Raw genomic sequence first — 24,634 nt, 5'->3', positions numbered from 1 at the left:
ACATTGTCATAGGTAGGGGTTAACCACTGACAGCGTTTGCCAGAAATACAAATGCAGCAGCCCTACCCTCAGCCAGCTCCGCACATACCGTTCTGACAAAACAAACAGCAATATGCTCTTTAATTTGTCCATTTAAAAAGTACAAAATTCTGCAAATAAGTTAGCTACTTACTCAGAATTACAGGCCGGGTAATACATTGTCCAGCTGAATGTACCTGGCAAAATTAGTTGTCTTTATTACTGAGGCAAATTTATATTTGATTTAGCAAGTAATAGATGAGGACTTGATGAACTTGAGTTCTCACTCAGCAAAGGTGGACTTTAATGTGAATGAAGAATCCTTCTCAATTCACAGTTTGGTCTCTACCGCTTTTGCTTTTTGCATATGAAGAATACTGGGATTTCTGATGGGATTACAACACTCCTTCTCCTAACAACTGGAATGGGGCAGAGGTGCTTTTTCCCAGCTTACGTTTTTCTGTCTTATTCCTTGTGAATGACTCCTGACCTTCTTGTATATAAAACCATAATTTTGGCACGTCTGTTAGGTAAGTGCATTTCACAAAGTTCTCGTGACCTATGTTAATCAGGCTTTGGTGACTGCATTTCATGTAGGAAAGCTTGCAAGTGTCTTGGATATGTGCAGCTGTCTGTGTTTGAATATATTGATCATGCATTGTTATCACAGAGAAGGAAGTCTTGAGCAACCTGATCTGAATGTAGTGTTGCCCCTGCTTTGAGAAGGAGCTTGGATTGTGTGACCTGCCCGTCTGAATTCAGGCCTAAATTGTTGCATGATTTGATGAACACAAACTTGTTGATAAAATCTACTGAAAATGCCATGGCTTACCTATTCACGATCCATGAAAAGTTTCCTTCTTTTCACAAGCCATTTAGGACATGACTGTCTTGAGAACTCCAATGTTTTGGAAATGGCCTGGGCTGGATGACCTGCTGTGTCTTTTCCAACCATATTTTCTATGAATCTGTAATTTTGAGGTTGACTTCTTGTTGCCCAATTTTACAGTTACTTAATTCCTGTATCAGGCATATTTTAAGAGACCACATTAGGCATGGTAAGACTGTGTGGGTTGTTTTGTCTTTTTGTGTTATTTTTCAAATCCTTCTGCAGATTGTCAGCACTTAATGTATTCTTTCCCATTCTGGTGCCACAAATAATGTTCCTAGTCTGAGGAAAGAGAAGCCCGATTACCCATTTTGAAATAGTTGATTGATTAAAAAAAGCTGCCTCCGAAATTGTTGTAGTGCTACGTGAGGTGTTAGTCTAGTTCTGCTGTTTATTTATGCCAGAAATGCATTTCCATCACGAGAATAAGGAGTAGAATTGAGAAATTGTGTACTTTTGAGGGCTATGAAAGACTCCTAGCTAAAAATAGGCTTGATTAATTTTTTTTTCTAAACAGTTCTTAACACATTGGTGTGGCCCTGTTCCGTTCTTCTTGCAGAAAGCACCCTTTTCTTTTTACGCAGCATGAAACATCTTTCTGGAAAGACACATTCTAGTAAAAGCTCTTGCACTAACACTCTGGCTGAAGAGAACACATCAGCCTTTGAGTTTAAGTGCCCTGTGTCAGCGTCCCTCAGGACTTAATCCATGCTTTCTATCCTAATTTGCTGCCTGCTTGTGACACATGCCAAGTTTGCCAATTTCATCCTGATTTTTTTTTTGCCTACAGCAAACACAGCATGTAAAGAAACCAGGATTTCTTTTTGGTGGGCTAGAAGCTTAGCTTTGTCTTTGAAAACCGAGGTGTGTGTACATGTATGAGTATGTATTCTACATACACAAATAGCAAACAGTCTTTCCTAGTTGGTTGAGAATCACTTACCCTAGAATTCCTGTGGGATCTCAGAAGAACTTGAAATAGGAAGATTAGCAGTTAGGTGTGAAAGAACCATTGATACTACTGAGACTTGCTTGGGGTCTGTTTCTCTTTTATTCCATTTAAATGATGTGTGGAATAAATCATAGATCAATCATGCTGTTATAGCCATGAAATATCTGTGTTAAAATTTGTGGAGTAAGGTAATCTTAGGTCAAAATAATCTTGTGATCGTTACCAGACTTACGAAAACTGTATGTGAAAAGTAATAACAGTGATGGATTCAGTAACAGGTTGTTCTCCATTTTTACTTATGCTCTACATCCTTTTTCTCTATCAAAAGGTACTTCTGTTTTATGTATACATAGGTTCTTATAAATTTCCTTGCAGGGTTTATGTTGCCTTCCTGGAAATCCTTGCTAGTATTTAACGCGTTTTGCCTACAGAGGCTTCTGTACTTTACTGCCTTATGTCAGGGCTGCATTTGATGATAAATGAAAGTAGTTAACTACTTCTTAGAACATTATTTTCAATATTTTAAGGATATTGTTGTTTGCCTTTTTTAATTAAAAGAAAAAAAACCAAAAACGCAAAAAACCCAAACCTCTCCAGTTTGGAGTGCCTTTCCAAAATTGCTTTAATTCCTGTTGTACACCTTTGAACTTGTTCCAGTTTGTCTTTTTAAAACACAGTGCTGAATATGGAATGTACTTTCTCCAGTTGAGACATAACCAGTTCTGAGATGATGGGAATAATGTCTCTTGCTCTTCAGGGAGAAAATCTTCTGTGGTCCTTTGAAGTAATTACTGTGGACCTTTGAAGTAACTGTGTGTTGAGCCTGTAGGACTTGTTGATGTGATACACAGAGTATAGATAAAATACCTATTGGCCTTTCTGAAGCCTCTCTTTCTCCAACTGACTGTTCTCATGGCTGCTTAAATGCTGCAATTTGCAGTACCTATATAAATCATCAGTCTGTTTTGGATGGCGTTTAATGGAAGGTAGTGTGAATACATTGACATTCTGTTGTATGCACATTGCTGTCTGCTTCAGCAGTGTTGTTCTATCTATACAACTTCCATTGCTGTCATTCGTGTGTGCATGTGTTATTTTTTTGAGTTATATTAAAGCTCTGAATGTCAATGGATGCATGAATGTTTGATTGGTTAAGGTTAACATTGATGGGAAAAATACCCAACTACCTTCTTTCTCTCTTAAAAAATAAAACAACACAAAACCAACAAAACCCCTTGCAATCCCTAAGAAGATATTTAGTTCTTATATCACATGCGAATATTAGACAATACTCTTCTTTAATTTAACCAAATCTGTCTGCTTACACTGTGATAGTGGTGATTTAAACTAAGTTCAGCAAAAGAACTTGGAAGTTAATTTGTTAAACTTCGTAAGATGTGTCTTTGAATTGAAGTCTTTGTAGTGACTTTCAGCAGTGGATATAAACCGAATGTGTCCCCTTCTGCCCTTCTAATATTTTAATTTGGAAATTTACTTCAAACCCTTTGAATTCTTCTGTTTCTGAGCATGTGTTTTCACAGTAATAAAAGTTTTGCCAACCTATAGTCTGTCTGAACGGCAGTCAATTAACATTACAAACATTTTGACATTCCGTAAAGACCCTAAAGGTGTTTTTGATCATCCTTCATTCACGTATCTGAATACTTTATTTTTTAAAAATGTATGTAATACCTTTTGAACAACCATGTATATTTTGTTTTCATTAAATGAGTAACTTACCCTGCATTTTTGTAAAAGGAACTGCAATTTAACTATAAATATATCAAAATGCCACAGAATTCAGGGCTACAACTCAAAAATGCTGATCAGTTTCTAAAATCTAAATCAGCTCCTCCATGAAACCTAGGGAAGGACCTCTGTGGTAGCAGAAAAATTTCCAGAAATTCACCACAGTCTTTTTCTAAGTGGCAGTTTGTGCTGATGTTGCCAGACAGCTAAGAAGAGATGGGAAAAGCAGGAAATTTTTTTGGATTTAATCACTGTGCTGATTGGAAAAGCAACTTAACAATGGAAAATATTTTTATATTTCAAATCATAAACACAAAGTTACAAAATACATGATAGATTGTGATTGCATTAAATTGGATCATCTTAATTACTGATGAAGCAGAATTCTTCGCTTTAGAATCTGATGGTCAGAAATCCTACTTCCTGGACCTTTTTATTTATTTATTTTTATATCCAGACTAGGTTATCTGCTGTTTTCAGTACCATTTGTTGAGGTACTGGGCACTTGACTGCTATACTTAAGAGCAATCTATGTAGCTTTTAAAATGCATCTTTCTGTTTTCCTATCTTAAAAAGCTTTTTCTACGTTCTTACCTTCAAAAGATCTTTGCCAATATTGATGGGCAGTGCTTATCTTTTCCCATGTTGTTCCTCAAATTCCATTGTAAAATACCTAATTATTTCATCTATCTTGATCAGTAAAAGAGGAGTACTTAAGAGAGGTTTTCAGGTTTTACCTCTTGCATCCTCTCTGTGGAAAAAGTTCTTATTTAGGACCTTTGATCTTTTGTAGAACTTGTAAATCAGGAAGACTTCATGTAACCTGTGGAGATGAGTACTTGGATGAAAGACTGAATACTCATTTCTAAATGAGAAGGTGATGAGGTTATGAAGAGCGCATAGATGAGCTCTTCATCTGTTAGCTGTTGTATCCAAGTGAAGGTCTCTACTCATCTGTCATGTAACTGAAGTGCAAATACATGAGTCATTTTCTTTTGTCTCCTAGTGGATCGTAAAATCAGCATGTTCCTCCTATGAGACTGGCCAATGAAATATACCTGTGTTCCTGCAGTGTAGAGCATTGTATTACTTCATACTGCTGGACTTTTAGGATTTAACCACAGTGACTTGTTCTACCTATCTGTCCTTTAAATCTAAGACCATACCTTTTGGTTTTATAAAAGTATTTGTTGGTGTTTTATGAGTAAAAGGGATATAACAATTCAGTGGTTTTGTTTTTGTTTTTAAATGAGGATTTCTGCCTTATTCTAGTACCAGTTGAGAGATGGATGACGATGACTTTGGAGGATTTGAGGTATGTTATTTGGATGACTTAGTTTTTAAATGTAACTATTTTCAATTATTTTTATAGGTATGTATAGCATTTTGTAAAATATGTAACAATAATTATTTCACGTTCCTAGGCAGCAGAGAGTTACGAGTGTGGAAGTGGTGAAAAGCAGACTACGTCCCCTGCTATTGCTTGGGCAGCATTTCCTACAGGTATTGGTAAAATCACTATAAAAATTCTTAATGTATTGCTGTCCTTCTGTATTCACTGGAAATATTAGTATCCAGAAGGGTGTATATACACAATAAATGAATAAAGGGCAGCAGTGAAAACCTAGCATAAGAATGTTCCTGAGTAATTATTTTGGGAAGCTGCACTTCGCAAAGTTAAACTTCCTTGAGGAATAAAAGAGAAGTACAGTTGATCCAGTTCAGAGGTTCATTGGCATCTCACGGGAAAAAGAAACAGAGCTTCTTCACTCAAAGGATATTCTTACTTTTGGGTATGGAAGGTCTGTTGCAAATCATGGGAAAACATACCAAAAGAAAACTTAAAAGTAAGACTTAAGCATGTTGCTTCCTCCGTTAGATTTCTTTGACTGTAATAGTCTTTTAGTTGCTTTGGGAGAAGGGGAGGGGATGGCCTTTTTTTACTTCAGCGGTTTTTAAAGTTAGAAAATATATTACACATCCTTTGTCTCAGGCAGAAGGTGAAGCATTACAGAGCTACTTTTATTAATTTATATAAATGCCTGGTGCCTTTCTGGGTTTTAAGAAATTAATAAAAGCTTATTGATAGTGGATGAATGTACAAATCAGTAGAACTAAAAGATTAAGGAGGTGTTAGTGATTGGCAAGTGATTTTGTTGTATCAATTTAATCTAGATTTCACTGCTTTCACAAAAAGAAATATCACTTTAGGAGCATTAGTTAAAAAAAAACCCACATTTTATTCTTCAGTCAGGAACTAAAAATTTGTCTGTTTTTATATTATAGTGCTGAATAAAATATGTGAACTAATCATAGTTTTAAAAATAAGACAGGGATTTGTTTCAATAGGAGGTCTCCATAAATCATGTTTTTCAAAAGAAATAATGATCTTCAAAAGTTTGTTTATTTCTGGCATTATTGACTTTTATCCATTACAGAATAATTAGTTTTATTTGTCACTGAAATAAAGTAAAACAAATAATAAGGAAAATATATTTTCCCAAATAACTTATTATTTATCTTGTTATTTTGACAGGTATTTGCTAGCATATTTGAATGTGTTTAATTGAATTAAATTCAATATAGCTGTGCAGTGTCTATCTCATAAGGTCTAATTTAAATCTAATCAGGTGTGTAGAATTTAAAGGATTTGTATGTATCATAGAAGTATTTGTATGATTTGTGACACACAAGTCTCAGGAGAGGTTATACCAAGGTATTTTAAGTATTTCAAAACTAAAAGAAAACCTCTTGCATTCAGAATATTTTATTACCATAAAATCTTTATGCAACCTTTTTATGCAAATATTGCTATGAATAAATCAACTTATGACAGGAGGCAAGATTTTAATAGGATTGATGATAATGATTGTTAGGCATGGACTTGTAAGTTAATGGTTTTAGTAAGAGGAATAACTGAATTGTCTACCCAATGTTATTTATATCTAAGTTGTGCTTGTCGTACTCTAGAAGTGTGTCAGTCAATAGGTTTGCTGAAAAATGTCAGAAATTCAATATATTATGGTGCTATTGAGATGACTGATAAATTTGGAGTGCGATATCATTATATACACCTAAGATTCGGTGAACTTTACAGAGGAGGACTACGTTACTCATGAATTTCCTGCATCTCTGATGCTTGTAAGGTATAAAAAGTCATAAAGCAAACCACTGAAACCTGTTGCAGCATTCCTCCCTGTGCAAGGAGAAACCAGAAATTATTTCTGAGGCCCCAGTGGGGATTATAGTGAGCAGTTTTGCCCTTGAAATCTGTCTTGGGCTTCTTACTATCTTTTTGAACATTGACTTCACTTTTTCAATAGACATACAGTATGATAAAATGTTTATTGGTATATGCAACTGGTCTTTTCTATGCAGTACTTCAAATCAGAAAATGTTTATCTAGTTGTGGTTGCTGATTCAGAAAGGGAGAAAAAACAAGAACTTGTACAGCAGAAATATTATACCATTTTCCCCCTTCTACCAGGACAATTACCAGAGAGCGTGCACCTCTTTCTGTTAGGCTTTAGCAATGTCACCTAATAGGCAAACACTGGTTTTATTCTAAATGGTAAAAGTGAGAACAAATTTATATTTTATCTCTTATGGTTGCAAGTTTGAATTAGAACCCATCATACCAGATGCTGTATAAACACGGAAATACAAAGTAGGGCTGGTCCGAAGACCTTAGATCTGTGAGAAAGTATGCAATATGAGTACAAATGAATGAGCAAGTAGTGACAGAATAACATGCATTTGTGCAGTCCTATTACTTAGATGTCTTTGCTACTACTTTTAGCAAAGTCTGAAGAACCGCCTGTTGTATTGGGTCTATTCCTTCTGATTTTTTAACTGAGGTAGAAGAAAGTAGTCCCTCTTATGGGATGGATTTAATTTTTTCTTTCCAGCCTTAATATAGGGGACTACTAAAAAGAATTACTACTGTATTCTCAGTGTCTGGGCCTTGGAGAACTGTGGGCGAACTACTCAAACATCAGTGTATTCTTAGCTTGGATTCAGTAAATGTATTTGTAAAGTTGAAAAAGAGGAAAATCTATTAAAAAAAAAAAAAGAACAAAACACTTTGGGAATAAAGTGTTGTTCTTTGGAAAGATGAAATCTCTCTAAGAACAGTAATGGAGTACTAAGTCTTATATTTAAGCCTCAGATTTAAATACAGTGCAGAACTGAAAACAAAAATTTAAGTTTTTAAGAGCTCTAAAGTAAATTATGGAATATCATAGTGCCTTATCACTAGTCTGTCTGGTTCCCAGAAGAGACTCGAAGAAGCTGACTGTATTAATTATTATGGCTGGCCAGAAAACTCATGATATTTCTTGGTTTGCTACTGTAAGACACTTTTCAGGGGGTTTTGCTCTTTGGATTTATAAACTAATTTTTTTAAGAGGAAAAAGATGTAACAATTATGCTGTTCTTAAATAACTCCATAATATTTAAACTGAGCTATTTTTTAATATGGTGGCCAAATCTAACTGTGAATGTGGTGTTAGCGACCAGAAGTTGTTAGTGGGGGTAACTTGATACACTTTTTTATTTAAGAAAGGAACTCTCAAGTATTAGATCCTAGTCTTTGCAACTGATAAGCAAGATACTTCAATGAAAGAAATAATTACTTGTAAGTCAGTTTTGCTTTGTTTCTTCTTTAGATACTTAGTAGTAGAAACACATTGCTATACAACTTAACAAAAATAAAGTTTTAAGAAGAGATATACAAACTGTCAATTTTTTTGCACTTTCTGTAGGTGCCAGGTTGTGTACCCTTATGTGCATGTAAGGAGGATCTTGAAATTTAGCACTGTGCTTGCTTGTCGACAGTCTTCTGTTATATTATTCATCACCTTAGAAAGGCAGAGGTATCTGTTGCTTATAGTGAATAATGGGAACAGGGTCTGGGTCTCTGTGTATAGTGTTTCATTTTGGCAGGCATTCTCTGGACATCAGAAGGAGCTTATGTAATGGAGCATTTGGAAAAACCAAGCAGATATTCACCAAAGGAGGACTGTTTTGGCTGAGGTGGAACCTCATGAATCTGTTTGTTGTGGATTGTTCTTCCTCTCATGTCCAATCGGAACCTCCCCAAGAGCAATTTTCGTCCGTTCCCCCTTGTCCTCTCCACGTCACTCCGTATAAAATCTTCTTGGTAGCTTCCCATTAAGTACTGGTACACGGTGATGAGATCCCCTCTAAGCCTCCTTTTCTCAAGGCTGAACAAACCTAGTTCTCCCAGCCTATCCTTGTATGGCAGGCTTCCCAGTCCTTTGATCATCTTGGTGGCCCTTCTCTGGACCCCTTCCAGGCTGTCCACATCTCTTTTGTAGAGCGGGGACCAGAACTGTACGCAGTACTCCAGGTGTGGCGTGACAAGCGCTGAGTAGAGTGGGATAATGACTTCTTTCTCTCTGCTGGCGATGCCCTTTTTGATGCAACCCAGCATCCTGTTGGCCTTCTTGGCCGCAGCAGCCCACTGTTCGCTCATGTTGAGCTTCCTGTCCACCAGGCCCCCCAGGTCCCTTTCCACAGAGCTGCTCTCCAGCCAGGTGGATCCCAGTCTGTGCTGCACTCCCGGTTTATGTTTCCCCAGGTGCAAGACCTGACACTTGTCCTTGTTGAACTTCATATGGTTCTTGCTGGCCCACTCCTCCAGCCTATCCAGATCCTCCTGCAGAGCAGCTCTCCCTTCTGGAGTGTCTACTTCCCCACTCAGTTTGGTGTCATCCGCAAACTTCATCAGGCTACACTTGATCCCGTTATCCAGATCACTTATGAAGATGTTTTTGTTTCATGGGAAAAGATTTCTTTTTTGAGAAGTTTCCGTTTTTCTTTCATAAATTAAATTGTTTTCCACTGACAATGATAGGTTAATTTTATTGGATGTTTGTTACTTAGGTATTTTGGAATGCATTTGACATATTCTGTTGTGTGCTAGTTCGCTTTAAATTGGTTGACGTCTGTAAATACAGTAATTTTATTTTCCCCCAAGCTGCTTATTCAGCATTATGCAGGCTGTAGATCCCTGTGTTCTACCTCTGACTTTACAGCTGACAGAAATTCCTGCCATGTAGAATACAGGTTTCTGCCTCTTGCGGCTGTGCTTGAGCAACCATATGTGGGGCTGGGATTTAAGCAGATCACTGAAATTTGGACGCACAAAAAGGGTCTTAAACTTTCTATCTGTATGTTACTTTTAACTGAAAATGTTCAGTGATACAGTGTACAGTGTATACAGTATAATTTAAAAGGTCATTTAATTGTTTCATCAGAAACATGGGTATTTGAGGATGGAAATTCAGTTTTTAACAGCTGAAACCTCTATGTAGGGGAACTGTTCTGCAAGTAGTTTGCAAAAAAAGTATGTCAAAGAACTATTACATGGTCTTTTGCTGAGATCCCTGCTGACATATCATCTATTAATTGCTGGGTATAAATAACATCCAATTAGTAAAAGTAACCTGTGTTTATTTCTGCAGTGGTATATTTAATATCTAATGTCTTCATTCTGAAGCTCAAAAGTATGACTCCTGTGGAATGTTGATTTTAACAGTTCATGTTCATCCACTTGATTTTGTGGAATTTCTGATCCCCCACAGATTTTAATAATTGTTTGAGCTTCATAAAGATACAGAATTTTTCTTGCAAGAGCAAGATTGCAGGCTGTTAGTGATCTCTGCTTCTATTAACAAACTGCATGGTTTTGTCAGTTTTTACATACAAACCTATGATTCTTAAAACTGTCAAGTCAAGGGTTCAGATATTATCAAATTTTTCTTTAAGTACAGTTCTGGCAATAACATATATCTGCATCTTATTTCAACCATCTTGGGCATGTGACTTTTGATATACCTGTAATTGAGTACATGCTGCTTGCTTTTCCAGTCTAGTCAGGTAGTTTTATCAGAGGCAAATTTTGTTTCAGGGGTTCTGAAACTGTGCCATTATGATAACTCAGGCATCGTAAGCGGGAATGATTGAGGGGTTGACTTCATAAGCGAATTTTGAGCTGAATTAAAATGCTAATGCAATTTCACCAGTATATACATAAGAGGAATGAATTAAGAGAGCTTGAATTACAGACATAGCACATGTAATTCTAGGAATGTCTAATTTATGTATCTTTAACTTTGCTGAATGTGAAAAGCAGGTTTTGTGAAAAAAGATGTTTGAATGATACCTTGGAGAGTTGCCGCCTTTTCTTGTCTTCTGCAAGGTCATGTATTTAGTTGAATAATTTTAAACCACAGTGTTCAGAGGTGGTCACCAGTTGTTGCTTCTTATTTCCTAGGCTTTATTTTGACAGCTTAAGTAGGGGTTTTTGTTTCTTGTTTTTTCTTTCCCCTCCAAATGCAAAACACTTATTACTATAACTGAAAGCCCAATTTGATTGTAGAAAGTTCCACATAAAGCTATTATCTGAAAAATGAAGTCTTATGCCTAGTATTGGATACCCTAAAATATGTGAATACCTTAAGCTTTAATCTCTGTGAGTCTCCATTCCTCGTCTGTATTCAGACTGTTTCTTTTTTCACTTTTGTGATCAGTTATTTATGTAGGAACTATGCCTATACTATGGTGATCATTGCTAACACCACAAGGATTAGTGTCATGCTAGGTTTTACCTTGTGAGTTGACAAATTTAGTCAGAGAAACAGCTTGTCTGCTCATTTAAAATTGCCTGGTACGTTATTTCAGTTGGCTTTCCATCTGTTGGAAATAGATTTGAAACTGAAATTCAGGGTTTTATGTGGTAGCATAAAACTGAGACTTTACCGGTTTTTTAGAAGCAATAAGGTCATATTTTGCCATCTCACTGTCATTTGAACTAACGGAGCAGGTAATAGTTATAGGAAGCTGCCTATGTAAACAGACATTTGGAAGGGCAGGGGAGAGATGAATAGAATACTAAAGTGGGTTTCACAGATATTTTATGGTACATAAAGGAAGCCTAAAAAGTCCCATTTCCAGTTGTGGAGACCGCTAAAGACGCAGTTGTGGCCCAGCCCTGTTTTGTTTTGTCCTGGTTTCCATTTTTCTGCTCCGCTGTTTTGGGGTTTGGTGTTTCCCCCCAGATCCTCAATGTGTCCAAATCTACTGTTGCTGCAATTAGCATCCTGTTATTTTTCTGTCTCGTAGTCTATTTTCTGTCGTCTTTTTGTTAAATAAGGTTTACGTGTTCCTCTGTTAACCTCAATCCCAGAACTGGGAGGTAACAGAGATTGGACACAAGAGTGCCTGGATTCAAGGATTAATGTGTCCTTTGGTCCAATACATACACTCATTTGTGCTATGTGTGTGAACTTGTGCAGTATTAAACAGTGATATTGAGAGGCTGAGCCTTGGTCCGGGATAGTGGCATCTCTTACATTTTACCAGATTTGTAATGTGAGCTGCTTTTTCTAAAGCAACTGGATATACTTTTTTGCCTGTTGCAAAGGCATAAATGTAGCTGACTACGTCAAAGTTTGCAGGACTTTGCTGTTAAATTTTAAAATGTATGCAAAGGTTTCTCTTCTCCTTTCTTTTTAGCTGGTTTGTGCCTGAATCCTTTATAAAAGTTCTCAAGTTTCTGTTTTCCCAGGTCAATAATGGTGATCCACTGTTCAGGTTTTTTATGGCATAACTGGAAATTGCTACGGGAGAGCTCTCACTCCAGTATTAATTACACTTAAATTTTATTAGCTAGAGTTATTAACTTAGTTATCTTTTGATCTCTCATAAAATGCAAAACTGGTTTTATCATGTGTCTTGGTAAGCTGTTTGTATATGTCTTCTAAGACAGTTGAAGATCTTTTTACCTTTGACACTTAGGAAACTAAGTATGGTATTGTGGTTTAGCCCCAGTCAGCAGCTAAGCACCACACAGCTGTTTGCTCACTCCCTCTCGGTGGGATGGGGAGAGAATTGGAAGAGTAAAAGTGAGACAACTCGTGGGTTGAGATAGACAGTTTAATAGATAAAGCAAAACAAGGAATTCATAGAATCATAGAATGATTTGGGTTGGAAAGGACCTTTAGAGATCACCTAGTCCAACCCCCCTGCAGTGGGCAGGGACATCTTCAACTAGATGAGGTTGCTCAGAGCCCCGTCCAACCTGACCTTGAGTATTTCTAGGGATGAGGCACCTACCACCTCTCTGGGCAACCTGTTCCAGTGTTTCACCACCCTCATATTAATTTTTTTTTTCCTTATATCCAGTCTAAATCTACCCTCCTTTAGTTTTAAACTATTACCCCTTTCCCATCGGCAGGCAGGTGTTCAGCCATCTCCTGGGAAGCGGGACTCCATCACGCGTAACAGTTCCTTGGGAAGCCAAACGCCACTTCTCTGAGCATCCACCCTTCCTTCTTCTCCCCCCAGCTTTATATATTGAACATGATGTCATATGGTATGGAATATGCCTTTGGTCAGTTTGGGTCAGCTGTCCCAGCTGTGCCTCCTCCCAAATTCTTGTGCACCTGGCAGAGCATGGGAAGCTGAAAAAGTCCTTGACCTAGTGTAAGCACTGCTTAAGAACAACTAAAACATCTCTGCATTATTAACATCTTGTTTTCAGCACAGATCCAAAACATAGCCCCATACTAGCTACTGTGAAGAAAATTAACTCTGTCCCAGCCAAAATCAGGACTTATGGTTTTACAGTTGATTTAAACTGATTAAAGATCATGCTGAAGCTGAAAAGTTATGTGAGTGGAAAGAGGCAAAAGTTAAACCTGCTGCTTTTGATGGCAGTAGTCTTGTGAAATCTCTCATTAAGTTACAAGTCTAAATTTAGTGTGACTACAATTTTGAATATCCATAAGTTCATAGTACTCAAAAATACAGGACCTTTGTATGGAATTATTCTTCAGTGCAATTAGATTGTAAGAGTTACATAACCATACATTAGTATGACTATACTTGTTGCTATGTGATGGGTTTTGCTAGGTATAGATTTCAGAAACAGAATTAAGTTCTGAATGCTGCTTCATGTTGTGTGTGTGTTTTCTGTTTTTATTTCTTGCATTAGTGTCTGAAGTTCATGTATCTCCTGATGTTCTTCTGGAGCACTCTGTGCCTTCTTCCTGCCTGGTTCCTTCTGAGTCATTCACTTTATCAAGTGATAACGTGGCAACAGCTATTCAAACAACGAACAGTGTTATAAACCCAGCTGTTCTTGAAGAACAGGTAAAACCACAATTTTTGTATTTCAGTATGGGAACGTAATGTATTAAATATCTTAGCACTGTATCTTTTCTGTGTAAATATAGGTCGAATTGCCTTTTAAGAGCAAAATGTGGTCCTTGGATTTCTGTGATACAGACTTTGAAGTAAAATAATTTTAAAATTATGTTTAAATCCTTTAACTGGGGGACACCATACTACTTTGGTAAGGACTGCAAAAGCGATAAGTGTGTTAAAGAGTTATTAAAAGTTAAAGGCATGCTGATAGTGCTAGGCATGAAAGTAGGAAACAATAGCAGGAAGATTCTAAAAAAAAAAGTGTTATTATTAAAGCTGTAAAGACTATGGATGTACATATGTCATACTTGTATGTTTTCTCAGGTGGTTTTAGGGTTAGAGAATTAACATTTAATTTTTACTTAATTAAATTTCAGGTTTATTTTTTATTTTACTTTAGGTTTTTTCCCTATTACTTTTAAAGCTTAAATTTGTTTTTGATCTGATGCAGTCCTGGTTATGTGATCTCAAACTCTCCTTGTGGCTACAGTACTGCTGAGAACTGATCTTTAGCTTCTTTTTCAGGTGTGAGAGTGTTTGTTTTTTAACTAAACAATTAGGTGAGCAAGAAAGGGAAAAGAATTTCTGCCTGGAGATTAGCACAAGAATGCAAGATTGCGATGGGCAAGAATTAAATAGATTTACCCTCCCAAGTGAATTTTGATTGCCATTGATTGCAGTGACACCTATTTGAACAAGTTTATTGATTGTAAAGTTCCTTGTTTCAGGACGTGTAGTAGTTTGTACTTGAATTAGAAAGTGCTCTTGTCTTCCTCTGAACCAATCAATATTTTGGGCTAGTTAGTGACCCTCCTGTTTCCAGCACTTACCTGGTTTATTATTCTTCAGGTAGTCTCATCAAGTTCTAGGGCCAGTCATGTTGAAAGATGAATTTCATTAAGTCAGATTTCCATAATCTGACCATTTAAAAGCATTTATCTAGAGCTATTTGCACAACTTGGACAAAATACTTGTTTTGGTTAAACTGGCTCTTATTGTTTTTTTTCCTTTGAGCAGCATCTGTATGTTCACACTTCCAGAAAGACTGCAGCTAGTACAGCTGCAATAGTTCAGTCTTAGTAAGGAATTAGTTCCTGTTTTGTATTTGTTCCCAATCTAACGTTCTGGGGAAAGCCTGTGAAAAGTCAAGAGAAGTGCCCAGGTGCAAAGTTGTGTTGTGGGCGTTTTGTTTTTTTGGTTAGTTTATTTTTTTTGAGAGAGGGGACTCTCTGTTTTCTTTTTTCTTTTATGACTGATGTCATTTGTTAGGTAATCTTACTAAAAATAAGAAATATACTTTGTTACTTCTGAATAATTATATGTGCAAATTTGAGTTGTAGCCATGTTTCAGTCTTCCTTGTCTTGTTCTGGTCAGCTACTGGCAGACCCATGGTTCCATAAACTCTATTTTTAATGCAGGAAATAATACAAAGTAAAGAATATGTTAGCAAGAAGGGGTGTTGAGAAGAAGTCCTTTAACATTATTTTGAAATGGAGGTCAGCCTTTGCACTTTTGGATAAAGATAAAGGAAAATGGTGGGCATAAAACTAAAATAAAATATTCTTACACCTGTTAGAGGAGGATGTTAGGAGAACCATATTCTTCTATAATTGTGTCTCCAGAGCTTCTTGAGGTTTCATGTTAAAAAAACTTCAACTTTTCAGGTTCCAGCATCACAGTTTTTGGCAGTCTCAGAATCTAATCTTGAGTAATACTCAGAAGTAGAATTAGCACATCGAGGTTGTCTAAGCTTCTGACAGAAGGGGAATTCAGCGCATCAACTGCAGTTTTCTTTCTGGCTGTTTTGTTTACTGGATTTTATGTATCCATGTATAGTCAAGATCTCAGCTATTTTTGTTTGTTTCTGTCTTTGAATCCTATGAGAGATACTATATATTGATATATTGAAAAGTCAATATATTACTGAGTGTCTGTTTGGAATAAAAGTTAAGGGAATGGATTAAAGCAGATCAGTCAAACCTCTCAATAAACACATTGAGAAGTTTCTTTCACCACCCATCCCCAAATCTCAAGTGCTCTTGGCTTTCAAATTGTTGAAAATGTGGCAGTTGAAATTCATTTACCAGCTTTTCCTTTGAAATTCCTTTGCTGCCATATAAGCAAGTGTTTGCCTCTTCTTTTTTTTTTCATTTTGAAAGAAGGAAAAAAATCACTTTGGCTTTTGTTAATTATACCACAAAATATTTTAAACCTCACCTAATTTATTTTTGTACTTTTCCAAAAATATGGGATTATTATCAGTGTTTAATCTGTTCTGGGTTTTGTCTAACTCAGGTTGTGAGCCTCTGTTTCACTCTTTGTACTTCTACAGTTCACTGAACTAGCATTCACTGAATGTTGCAGACTTGTCCCAATTACTCTTACTCTGTTGGTCTAGCCTCAAGATGAGATACTTATTTTAGCACAAAAAATTTGTACTCCCTTTCCATGGCTACTCTTTGCATTCTGCATTGGGTGAAAACATGGAATGACTCATCCAAGGAGAGTTTATTTCCCTGTAAGCCTGATGCTTTGAGACAGATGATTCAGTTTCACTTCTGTCTCTTTTCACATCTTTTGAATATTTTGACCTCATGGGAAACTGAGGTATCTGTGCCATCCTTCTTAAAGACTTCTAAAGTATTCTTGAAAAGCAGTGGAGGAGATCGGAAGGATTGATGTGAATCCATCTAGAATTACTAGCTACTGTTCCATTGTTGGAACTTTCTTTTTGGCTTGCACATCCTACATAGGAGAGTGTGGTTTCAAAAAAAGCAACATTAGTATTTACAGTTCTTAGGTTCTGTAATGTCATCTGGAAATGAAATTTGACTTGACTGGAATGTTAAATTCCTGTTGCCATTTCCTTTTACTGTTCTGTTTCTCATATGAATTAGATTCAAGCAGATATTCCAGTTGCCTCTTTGAATGTAATTGAAGACAAAGCTTTGGTTGATGCTGAGACAAAGAGAACAAGTGAACCAAAGAGCTACCTTCAACAAGCTGTTGCAAACCTAGAAACCAAGCCTTGCACCGCTGAAGAAGAGAAATTAAAAATTGAAAAGGTATGAATAGTTTTTTAATGACAATGTTTGGCATTTATAGAGGATTTATATATAGTCAGAGCTCGCAGAGATTTGCAATGCATTTTTTTAATAGAAATTAGCCAAATTCCAGAGAAATTGGCCAAATTTAACCAAAATACATTGCTTTTTTTCATGTCTTGTGTCTATTTTAGGCTGAATTTTTCTAAAGTTTCAGGGGGGAAAATATTTCCTGGAGGGGAAAAAAGACAAGTTTTCTTAGCATGGAGCCGTGTCATTAGAAGGTACAGTGGTTCCCCCATGTTTTGGTTGTGAGTGTGTAGTCACTGAAGTTCAAAGTGCCTTTGGCTGTCTTTATGAACATAATACATAACACTTTTTTTTTTCCTGGGAGCTCTAGTAACTAAATTCTTCCTATTCCTTCTTTCCTTCTGACCTGAATATGATAAAGTACCAAGCAGACCTATGCCTGTATTTGTGTCTGAGCAGCAAAAGGTCACTAAGGCATGAGACACTAAGTTTAATTTCTGCTATTCTTAATACTGTTCCTTGGTAGCTATCAAGGTGTGCTAGGGAAAAAGGAAATGGCTTGCTGGAAATGAAAATGAGGATGAGTAACTAGAGCCAAAGATGAGGAGGTCTGGAATGGATTGATTTTGCTAGGGATTAAGTGTATAGAGGAGGGCTGGAAGGGAAGCATGATTGCAGCCTATAAGAGAAGATAGGTTGAGATCTAGGCCCTGAATTGAAGAAGTGTTGCACAACCAGTTTCTGTCTCTACAGTTGAATCAAAGACATTGAATCTCAAGAACTGTTTTTATTATTTCGTCCAAAAGCAGGATCGGACTAAGCAGACCTGTTTTTTCTGTCCTCCTAATGACCCTCTCAGTTGTGCCTTTGCTTGAATAGCTGTAGAGTGATCTGGCAGGTCATTTGTTTCTACGCTGGCTTCCTGCATTGCTGAAGAAATAGTTGTTCTAGAGCAACTGAAAGGGTGCCAACAGCTAATGTATAGTAGGAATCAGTTTGGTAGGAGCAACAGCTGCATTAAGAAAAAATAAAAATCTTTAGCTCTTTGTGTAACAAATAATTTTGAAGTTTATTGTCAGTAGTGTCATTCTCCTTCCTGTCTATTGGTTCTTGTTGGGCAGGCTTCTAGGCTGGCTCTCTGCAAGATCACAGAATATTTTAAAACTATATTTATTTATGTAGGTAGAGATCGTTAGAAGTGTATGTAAAAGGATTTCTGTCTCTTTAGTGAAACCACTTTCTAAAAGTACATTTAATATGCTGCTTTTCAAATGCAGAAAGGCAGAACAAACTATTAAAAATATGGAAATAATTAGAATAGAATAGCTCCATTTGGAAGGGACCTACAACAATCATCTGGTCCAACAGCCTGAGTTTTAGGGCTGACCAAAAATTAAAGCAAATTATTAAGGGCATTGTCCAAATGCCTCTTAAACACTGACAGGCATTGGGGCATCAACCACTTCTCTAGGAAGCCTGTTCCAGGGTTTGACCACCCTCTTGGTAAAGAAATGCGTCCTAATGTCAAGGCTGAACCTCCCCAGGTGCAGATTTGAGTCATTCCCATGCGTCCTGAGGTCAGCACCTCCCTCTCCATTTCCCCTCCTCAGGAAGCTGGAGAGAGAAATGAGGTTGCCCCTCAGCCTCCTTTCCTCCAACTAGACAGACTCAATGACATTAGCCGCTTCTCATAGGACATGCCTTTGATTTTAAATACCTTATACTTCTCGAAAATACTGTCTCAATTTAAGGACTGCAATCAGAGTTTTCTTGCACAACCCTTTATCTCTGTCTATATTATGATAGCAAATGTCATAGTCATCAGAAATGAAACCAGTTGGAATGAGTAACTGAATCTGTATTTTCCCAATTTGCAAATGTTTAACTTCACATATTTTATTTTGTAAACTTTAGGAATTAGAATATTTACTGGAAAAACATAGTATTCTAGAAATGGATTTCTTGAAGGGAAAAAAAGAAAAAGTAATTTCACATCAAGATCATTACAAGACACTCCAGGTAATTTCTTTCTTGTAGTAGCTTGCTTTTTTTCCAGGATGGTTTTGTGTAGAGTATATTTATGTGCAACGAATACTCTAAGTATCTATAAGCCTGTTCCAAAGCCTTTTGAATATAAAGAATTTTTAGGGTCTTGAAATCAGAGCCTGACTTTTAACACTAGAAGGGATATAGGTTTGGTAGCCACTTGTGTAAGTACATTATTGTAACTTGGATCTCTCATCCTTATTATGATGTTTCATAGAACAAATTAAAAGAAAAACACTTTGCACAGTAGATGTGTGTTTAAGAGTATGACGTGGCATGTTCTAGAGAAGCTATGGCCAATTATGTGTAAAGTGTTAGCTTACTTGAATATGGAGTAGTTTGTGTTGCATAATAAAAATCTGTAAAGTATAATTAGGTGCTAGACAATGGAATTAAAATTGCTTCCATTACAAAATTCAACATCATTCATTAAATAAGTGTGAAGTCTCACACAGAAGACAATTTTTTGTTGAAGTTTTCAGTCTTCTTCCAGTGTTGTAGCAGGACAAACTAAATATTATAGACTTGGCATTTCAAAATTTTCTTGCTGGTAATTCAGCTTCACTTAATTTTTTTTTTTTGCTGCTGTGGGTAGCTTTTAAGTAGCTACTGCATGGTTTCCCCTTTGTACACAAGGGTTGCTGTAGTAACTTGTGTTGATTTCCTGGCTGCACTGCTTCCTACAACTTATGGTAATATAATCAACTAAATTTTTTTTCTTGTTTGTGTGTAACACCCTACTCAATGAAAGAAATGTTTGCTTAGCTATGTTATAAAAATAAGTTTTGCTTAAACCTCGTGATTTATGGAACTAGCTAAAGTTATTGATCATCATAAACTCTTGACAATAGAATTAGTGGATTTTATTTTTTAATACTTTCATGATGTTATTCAAGCAGAAGTATTTAAGTAGTGGAAATGTTACCGAGCTTTGCAAGTATCAGACCTCTTTGAGTCAGGTACTACAATTTCCAAGAATGGCAATGAAGGGGTCATAATGTTTAACTTACTTTGTGGAAAAACTCATGCACTTCCTCCTGTTATCTTCTGGATATAGCCAGAATCAAATCAGAGAAGAAAAGGGAGTCATGCTTCTAAAAGCTGACAGTTACAATGACTTTCATAAAACTTTAATATTGGATGCCTCCTGTTAGTAGTATACCTTTGCCAATTCCTTTTGTCTCCCTCCTTTGGCTACTACAACACTAGGGTCAACACCTGTAGCTACACACTGAGTAAATCTGGCAGCTACACAGCACAGATGTCTGTCTCGCTAGTATTTCTTTTTCCGGTAGAAACAGCTGGTTGTTAGTGTTGTTGACTTGAAAAGCTTAAAAGCAGACTATAGGGTGACTCTGGCATAGCTTCGGGAACCCTCAGAATAACACTTCCAGCTGAACTGATTCTGGCACCCTAAGCTGTAGGCGTGCATTGACTTAATTCCTTTTAAATGAAATTTCTATGTTAATATTTGAGTATAATATATAAAACAAATGCCTCAGGAGATGGTTCTAACTGCTTTTTACATGAATGTGCATTATTTCATGGGCCTTGGTATTTACTAATTAACTGAATTCTGGCACTTGTGATACAGGGAATTATCAGAAGGTGGTTTGGAGGTAATGGAGGCATTCAGATATTTAACAAGGTGATATTTAGATTAGACTATTTTATTTTTTTTCGAAGTTATTGCTCTTAGTTCTGAGAGAAGATTTCATTAACTTTTGTCAACAAAGCCAGTAATTCTTTTTACCTTTTCCTATTCGTTTTTGCCTCAGTCAAGGGTGACAGTTACATTACCGCAGTTTTGCTGTCACAAGATTGTTTCAATAAAATATGCTTTCAGATTTTTTTTAAAATATTAAAAAAATATTTTGAAAGACAAGATAGGAACAAAACATATTGCAAATGTTTTCTGAGTTGGGTTAGCATGCTGATGAAGTGAATTGTGCTCTGGACTAGTCACAAACATCTGTCATCGTAGGTGTGAAAAAAGACTTGTACTTAATTTGATAGTACTGAAAATGGAAGGGTTGAAGTGGAGTGACAATCACTGCTCCTAATCAGGGTGAGGGACACAATTCCAAGCCTTTGGTATTGTGTTAGCATTTAAGCAATGGGTGACAGTGGAGTGTTGCCACATTTATGCTTGTGTAAAAGAGAAAAGTAAAAAGTTCTGTTTCATCTAGATACACTTAACTTAAAAAAATAAAGATTGAACAGTTTGTGTAGTACGCATGTAGCATTAAGAACATTAACGTTCTCTCCATCTGTTGCTACCACAACCAGAGACAGTAAAGGGGCAGCAGAGGGTTCATAAGTAGAATAAACAAAATGCTATTAACTAGTATTATAGAGTTGTTTGGGTATTTAATACAATGGTCTCTTTGAGATCTTGAAATCATACACGCTGGTAAAATTAGAGTTATGATTCCCACATTCCTGCTTTAGAGTTTGTAGTATTTACGAGGCAAAATAACATACTGTAATTCTAATTTCTTTGCATAAAAAATGTAGCTGAGTTAAAATTGCTGTGGAAAGTGTAATTTTAGTGTTCTTGACTTGTGTGCAGTGTTGCAACCGAAAAGTTGGGTTTTCTGTTGGCATGTCAGTCTTATTTTTTCCCTTTTTTGATCATGTAGTCACATGTATATATTAATCTCAACTTTTTAACACCTCCACTCTCCTCTAAACGTGAGGTGCTGCTTATTTTCAAGACATTTAGTGCTAGTAGGTAATACATGTTTTTGACTATAATGCAGAATTAGTGGCCATTTTAAGCCTATAAATCTAAAATTTTGCTGCAGCCCCATTGCAATATGTTGTAGACTTGAACAAATGCTGCATTTCAAAACTACCAAACCCCAATTTGTAATATAGTTAAAAAACAATAGTGAAATTAATACTCCTGTTTAGTAGGTGAGGTTCTCTTATTTGCAAATCAGGGAGGGAACATTTAATTTGAGAGGGGAAAATAGTGCCTGGGTTCTAGCACTCTGAGTAGGAACTTAATTCTTTGGACAGATTGTTTACCTGGTAAGACTTCTGATGGTTGGTCTATCTACAGACAACTAGTTTTGATGATTCACTAAGAACTGGATCACAGTTTTCCCCTGCTATTTCTTTGATTTACCCCACAGGTCACACTTTGAATACTGTGTTGCTGCTGGAGAATTCTAGTTGCGGTTATACAAATTCCCCCCCTTACCACCACCCCTTTCTAGAAGTTAAGTAGGTTGGGTTTTATTTTTTAAAGAACAATATAGTTGATGTGGTGCAATCTTTCTTTTTGAAATTGATTCTTTTTTTTTGCTTTTGGCAACTGACATCTATTCTTCTACCTTAACAAATCTATAGTTGTCTTGAAAGCACCAGAAATGTTTTCTTTTGGAATCCTTTGTTTTTGTTGGGCCTTTTTTTGGGGGCATGTCTTTTAATTTTTTACTGAAAAGTTACTTCAATATGCTTATTTTATTTAGTGATATTCCTGTTGTTGCAAAAAGTCATTATTAAAAACTAATTGGCTTAATACTATAATTTAATTTTTAATTAATTTTTGTGTGTAAAAAATGCAGGTCAGATAGACTCCCTGTTTAAATGATGTTTTAGAAAGGTAAGAGAGGAAGCTTATACTGAAGAAAACATTGACAGATCAGTACCTAATGATCCAGAGAAAATTCATTAGGCCGTGCAGTAACACCTAGCTGGGATTAAATGGCATGGTAACCTAAGTACAATCATGGCTGGTGGTGAAGTTGTTTCATTTATATATTTCTGTAACTGTTGATGTTTGGGGAATTTTTCATTTGAGCACCTATGCAAATGTCACATTAAATTATAAAGCTTCAAAATATGATGAAAAGACTGTATGTGCAGTTGAGTAAACACAGAAAAAGGTAAACTTGAGGTTTTGGGCTAGTTTCTTCCCTCCAGTTCTGAGGGATGAGTTTATTTTTATCCTGATTAATATGTGTGTTAATTTTAGGGTTTTTTTATACAACGGATGCATACCTGGCACATGTTCATATAAAATAGAGTGCATACTTTGTTGTGTCTGTCTCCTTGTTTTTGGAGGTGATGCTTCAAAACTTTAAAATACTTTGTGAGGTATATAAGAATTAACTTTATGTTAATGCTAAATTCATCGTACAATTTTGCCGTTAAGTAGAATTGTACAAACAGTGATTTTGATGTACTTACAATTTAGGACTGAACATATGAATCTCAAAAATCGCACCTATTACATGTAAAAATTTGCTTGTATTCAGAAGGTGTTGAAAAAGGAGTATTAAATAATGTGGCTTAATATGATGATGCCTGATTTTATGTGTATGGACCCTTTTGATTTTTTTTTCCTCTTTCTTTTCGTATTTAAAATGATGTGTCCACCACATCATGTGGTGTGCCACCGTGATGAGTTCATGGAGTTTCTAGCTCTCAGAATTGAATTAAGCCTCATAATATTTCATAATGTATATTAAAATCTTTTATTTCAGATTCAAAGTCATAGTATCTCCATGTTAATAAAAGAAATGGCTGAATAAGTAAATACTAGCTCCAGTGGCTAAACTTCATCTAATGAAAAGAATTTCTCTGAGTTGGCATTACATTTTTTTTCAATTCCAAGAACAAGAAACAAGGTAACTAATTTTGTCTTGATGATAGCAAAATTCAGTTTTGCAGTCGTGACAGAAGACGTTCCAGAAGTAAGTAGGGATGTTGGTTGCTGAGAAGGGTTCTGTGGTGAATAGAAGGTACTAATAGGGATTGTGGAGTGGAAAGTTAATCACAGAAATCACCCATCTTCACTACTCCTAATATGATCTTGTCCAAGGGCTAGTACTTCTTCTAAGGGACCTTGTCCTGTAACGGTGATGCCATGTGGCTCTAATCAGGACACAGAATGGCTGGTGTGCATAGGGCACAGATGACTGTGAGTTAGGGGTAACTCCTCTGGTTTGCGCCTTTCCTTAAGGCACCTTTTCCTTCCCAGTTCCCTGCATTACTGGATTTTTGCCCCCTCCTCTGTCTGTTTTTACTCCTCCTTCTGTTTCCCTACTGGTTCCTGACCTTTCTTACCTAATGGGTAAACTCAGCCCTTCTGTGCCTTCCATCTACCTTCACCTCTTATCCAGTGTTCTTATCCAGTGTTGACAACTGGGGAGTATAGTTTTGCCTTTAACACGGGTACATCCTAGCATTTGAGAGAACAGCAACTGGGCTTTCTAACTTCCCCAGCCTCCATTTTGGTTTTGATATGTGAGCCATCAGCTGTCTATATTGTGGGAAGTCTCAGTGGCTGAAACCTGAGGACATGAGAGAAATCTGAAATTAACATCTTCCTTGAAAAATAGGCCTGTTCATGTTGACAATAGGAAAGTGACAAAGTTTGCATATTTGGGATGAACACAGATGATCCCAGAGAGAAAGCTTCCTGTTCTGGAAGACTCCTGTGTTTTGCTTATAATGTACATAAGCAATCCTGGCCTTGTATGAACATTCATTTCCTGAAGTAATTTCGAGAAGCAATCTTGCAGTTGGATATCTAGCAAAACAAGCTTTTGGAAGCACTTGCCATTGAAGTGACAGGGTGAAATGGTCATATTTCCTCATGCTAGTTGGTCATATGATGAATAGATTTTGTATTCTGTATTGGAAGATATAACTTTCTC

The 24,634-nt window shown here is 36.5% G+C and overlaps 1 protein-coding gene across 16 annotated transcripts in view; it reads left to right on the top strand.

The window, feature by feature from the left end:
• The window catches only part of CCDC91 (coiled-coil domain containing 91), a 154,969-nt gene that overhangs the window by 26,323 nt on the left and 104,012 nt on the right, over positions 1-24,634 (top strand). For 5 of the 16 annotated variants that reach the window (XM_075111735.1, XM_075111787.1, XM_075111697.1 and 2 more), the window contains exons 2-6: positions 4,881-4,923; positions 5,033-5,111; positions 13,630-13,787; positions 16,740-16,907; positions 18,831-18,935. In XM_075111735.1, the coding sequence (XP_074967836.1) occupies positions 4,894-4,923; positions 5,033-5,111; positions 13,630-13,787; positions 16,740-16,907; positions 18,831-18,935 (540 nt within the window). In that variant the 5' untranslated portion in view covers positions 4,881-4,893. Of the gene's footprint in view, positions 1-2,264; positions 4,924-5,032; positions 5,112-13,629; positions 13,788-16,739; positions 16,908-18,830; positions 18,936-24,634 lie in introns of those variants that run through there. The other 11 variants (XM_075111796.1, XM_075111743.1, XM_075111808.1 and 8 more) reach the window with 4 other exon arrangements.

The sequence above is a fragment of the Phalacrocorax aristotelis genome, chromosome 1 (assembly GCF_949628215.1).
Source record: "Phalacrocorax aristotelis chromosome 1, bGulAri2.1, whole genome shotgun sequence".
In the NCBI taxonomy this organism is placed as follows: Eukaryota; Metazoa; Chordata; class Aves; order Suliformes; family Phalacrocoracidae; genus Phalacrocorax; species Phalacrocorax aristotelis.
The sequence above is the reverse complement of the archived record's forward strand: the minus strand, read 5'-3'. Positions and strand labels throughout refer to the sequence as shown.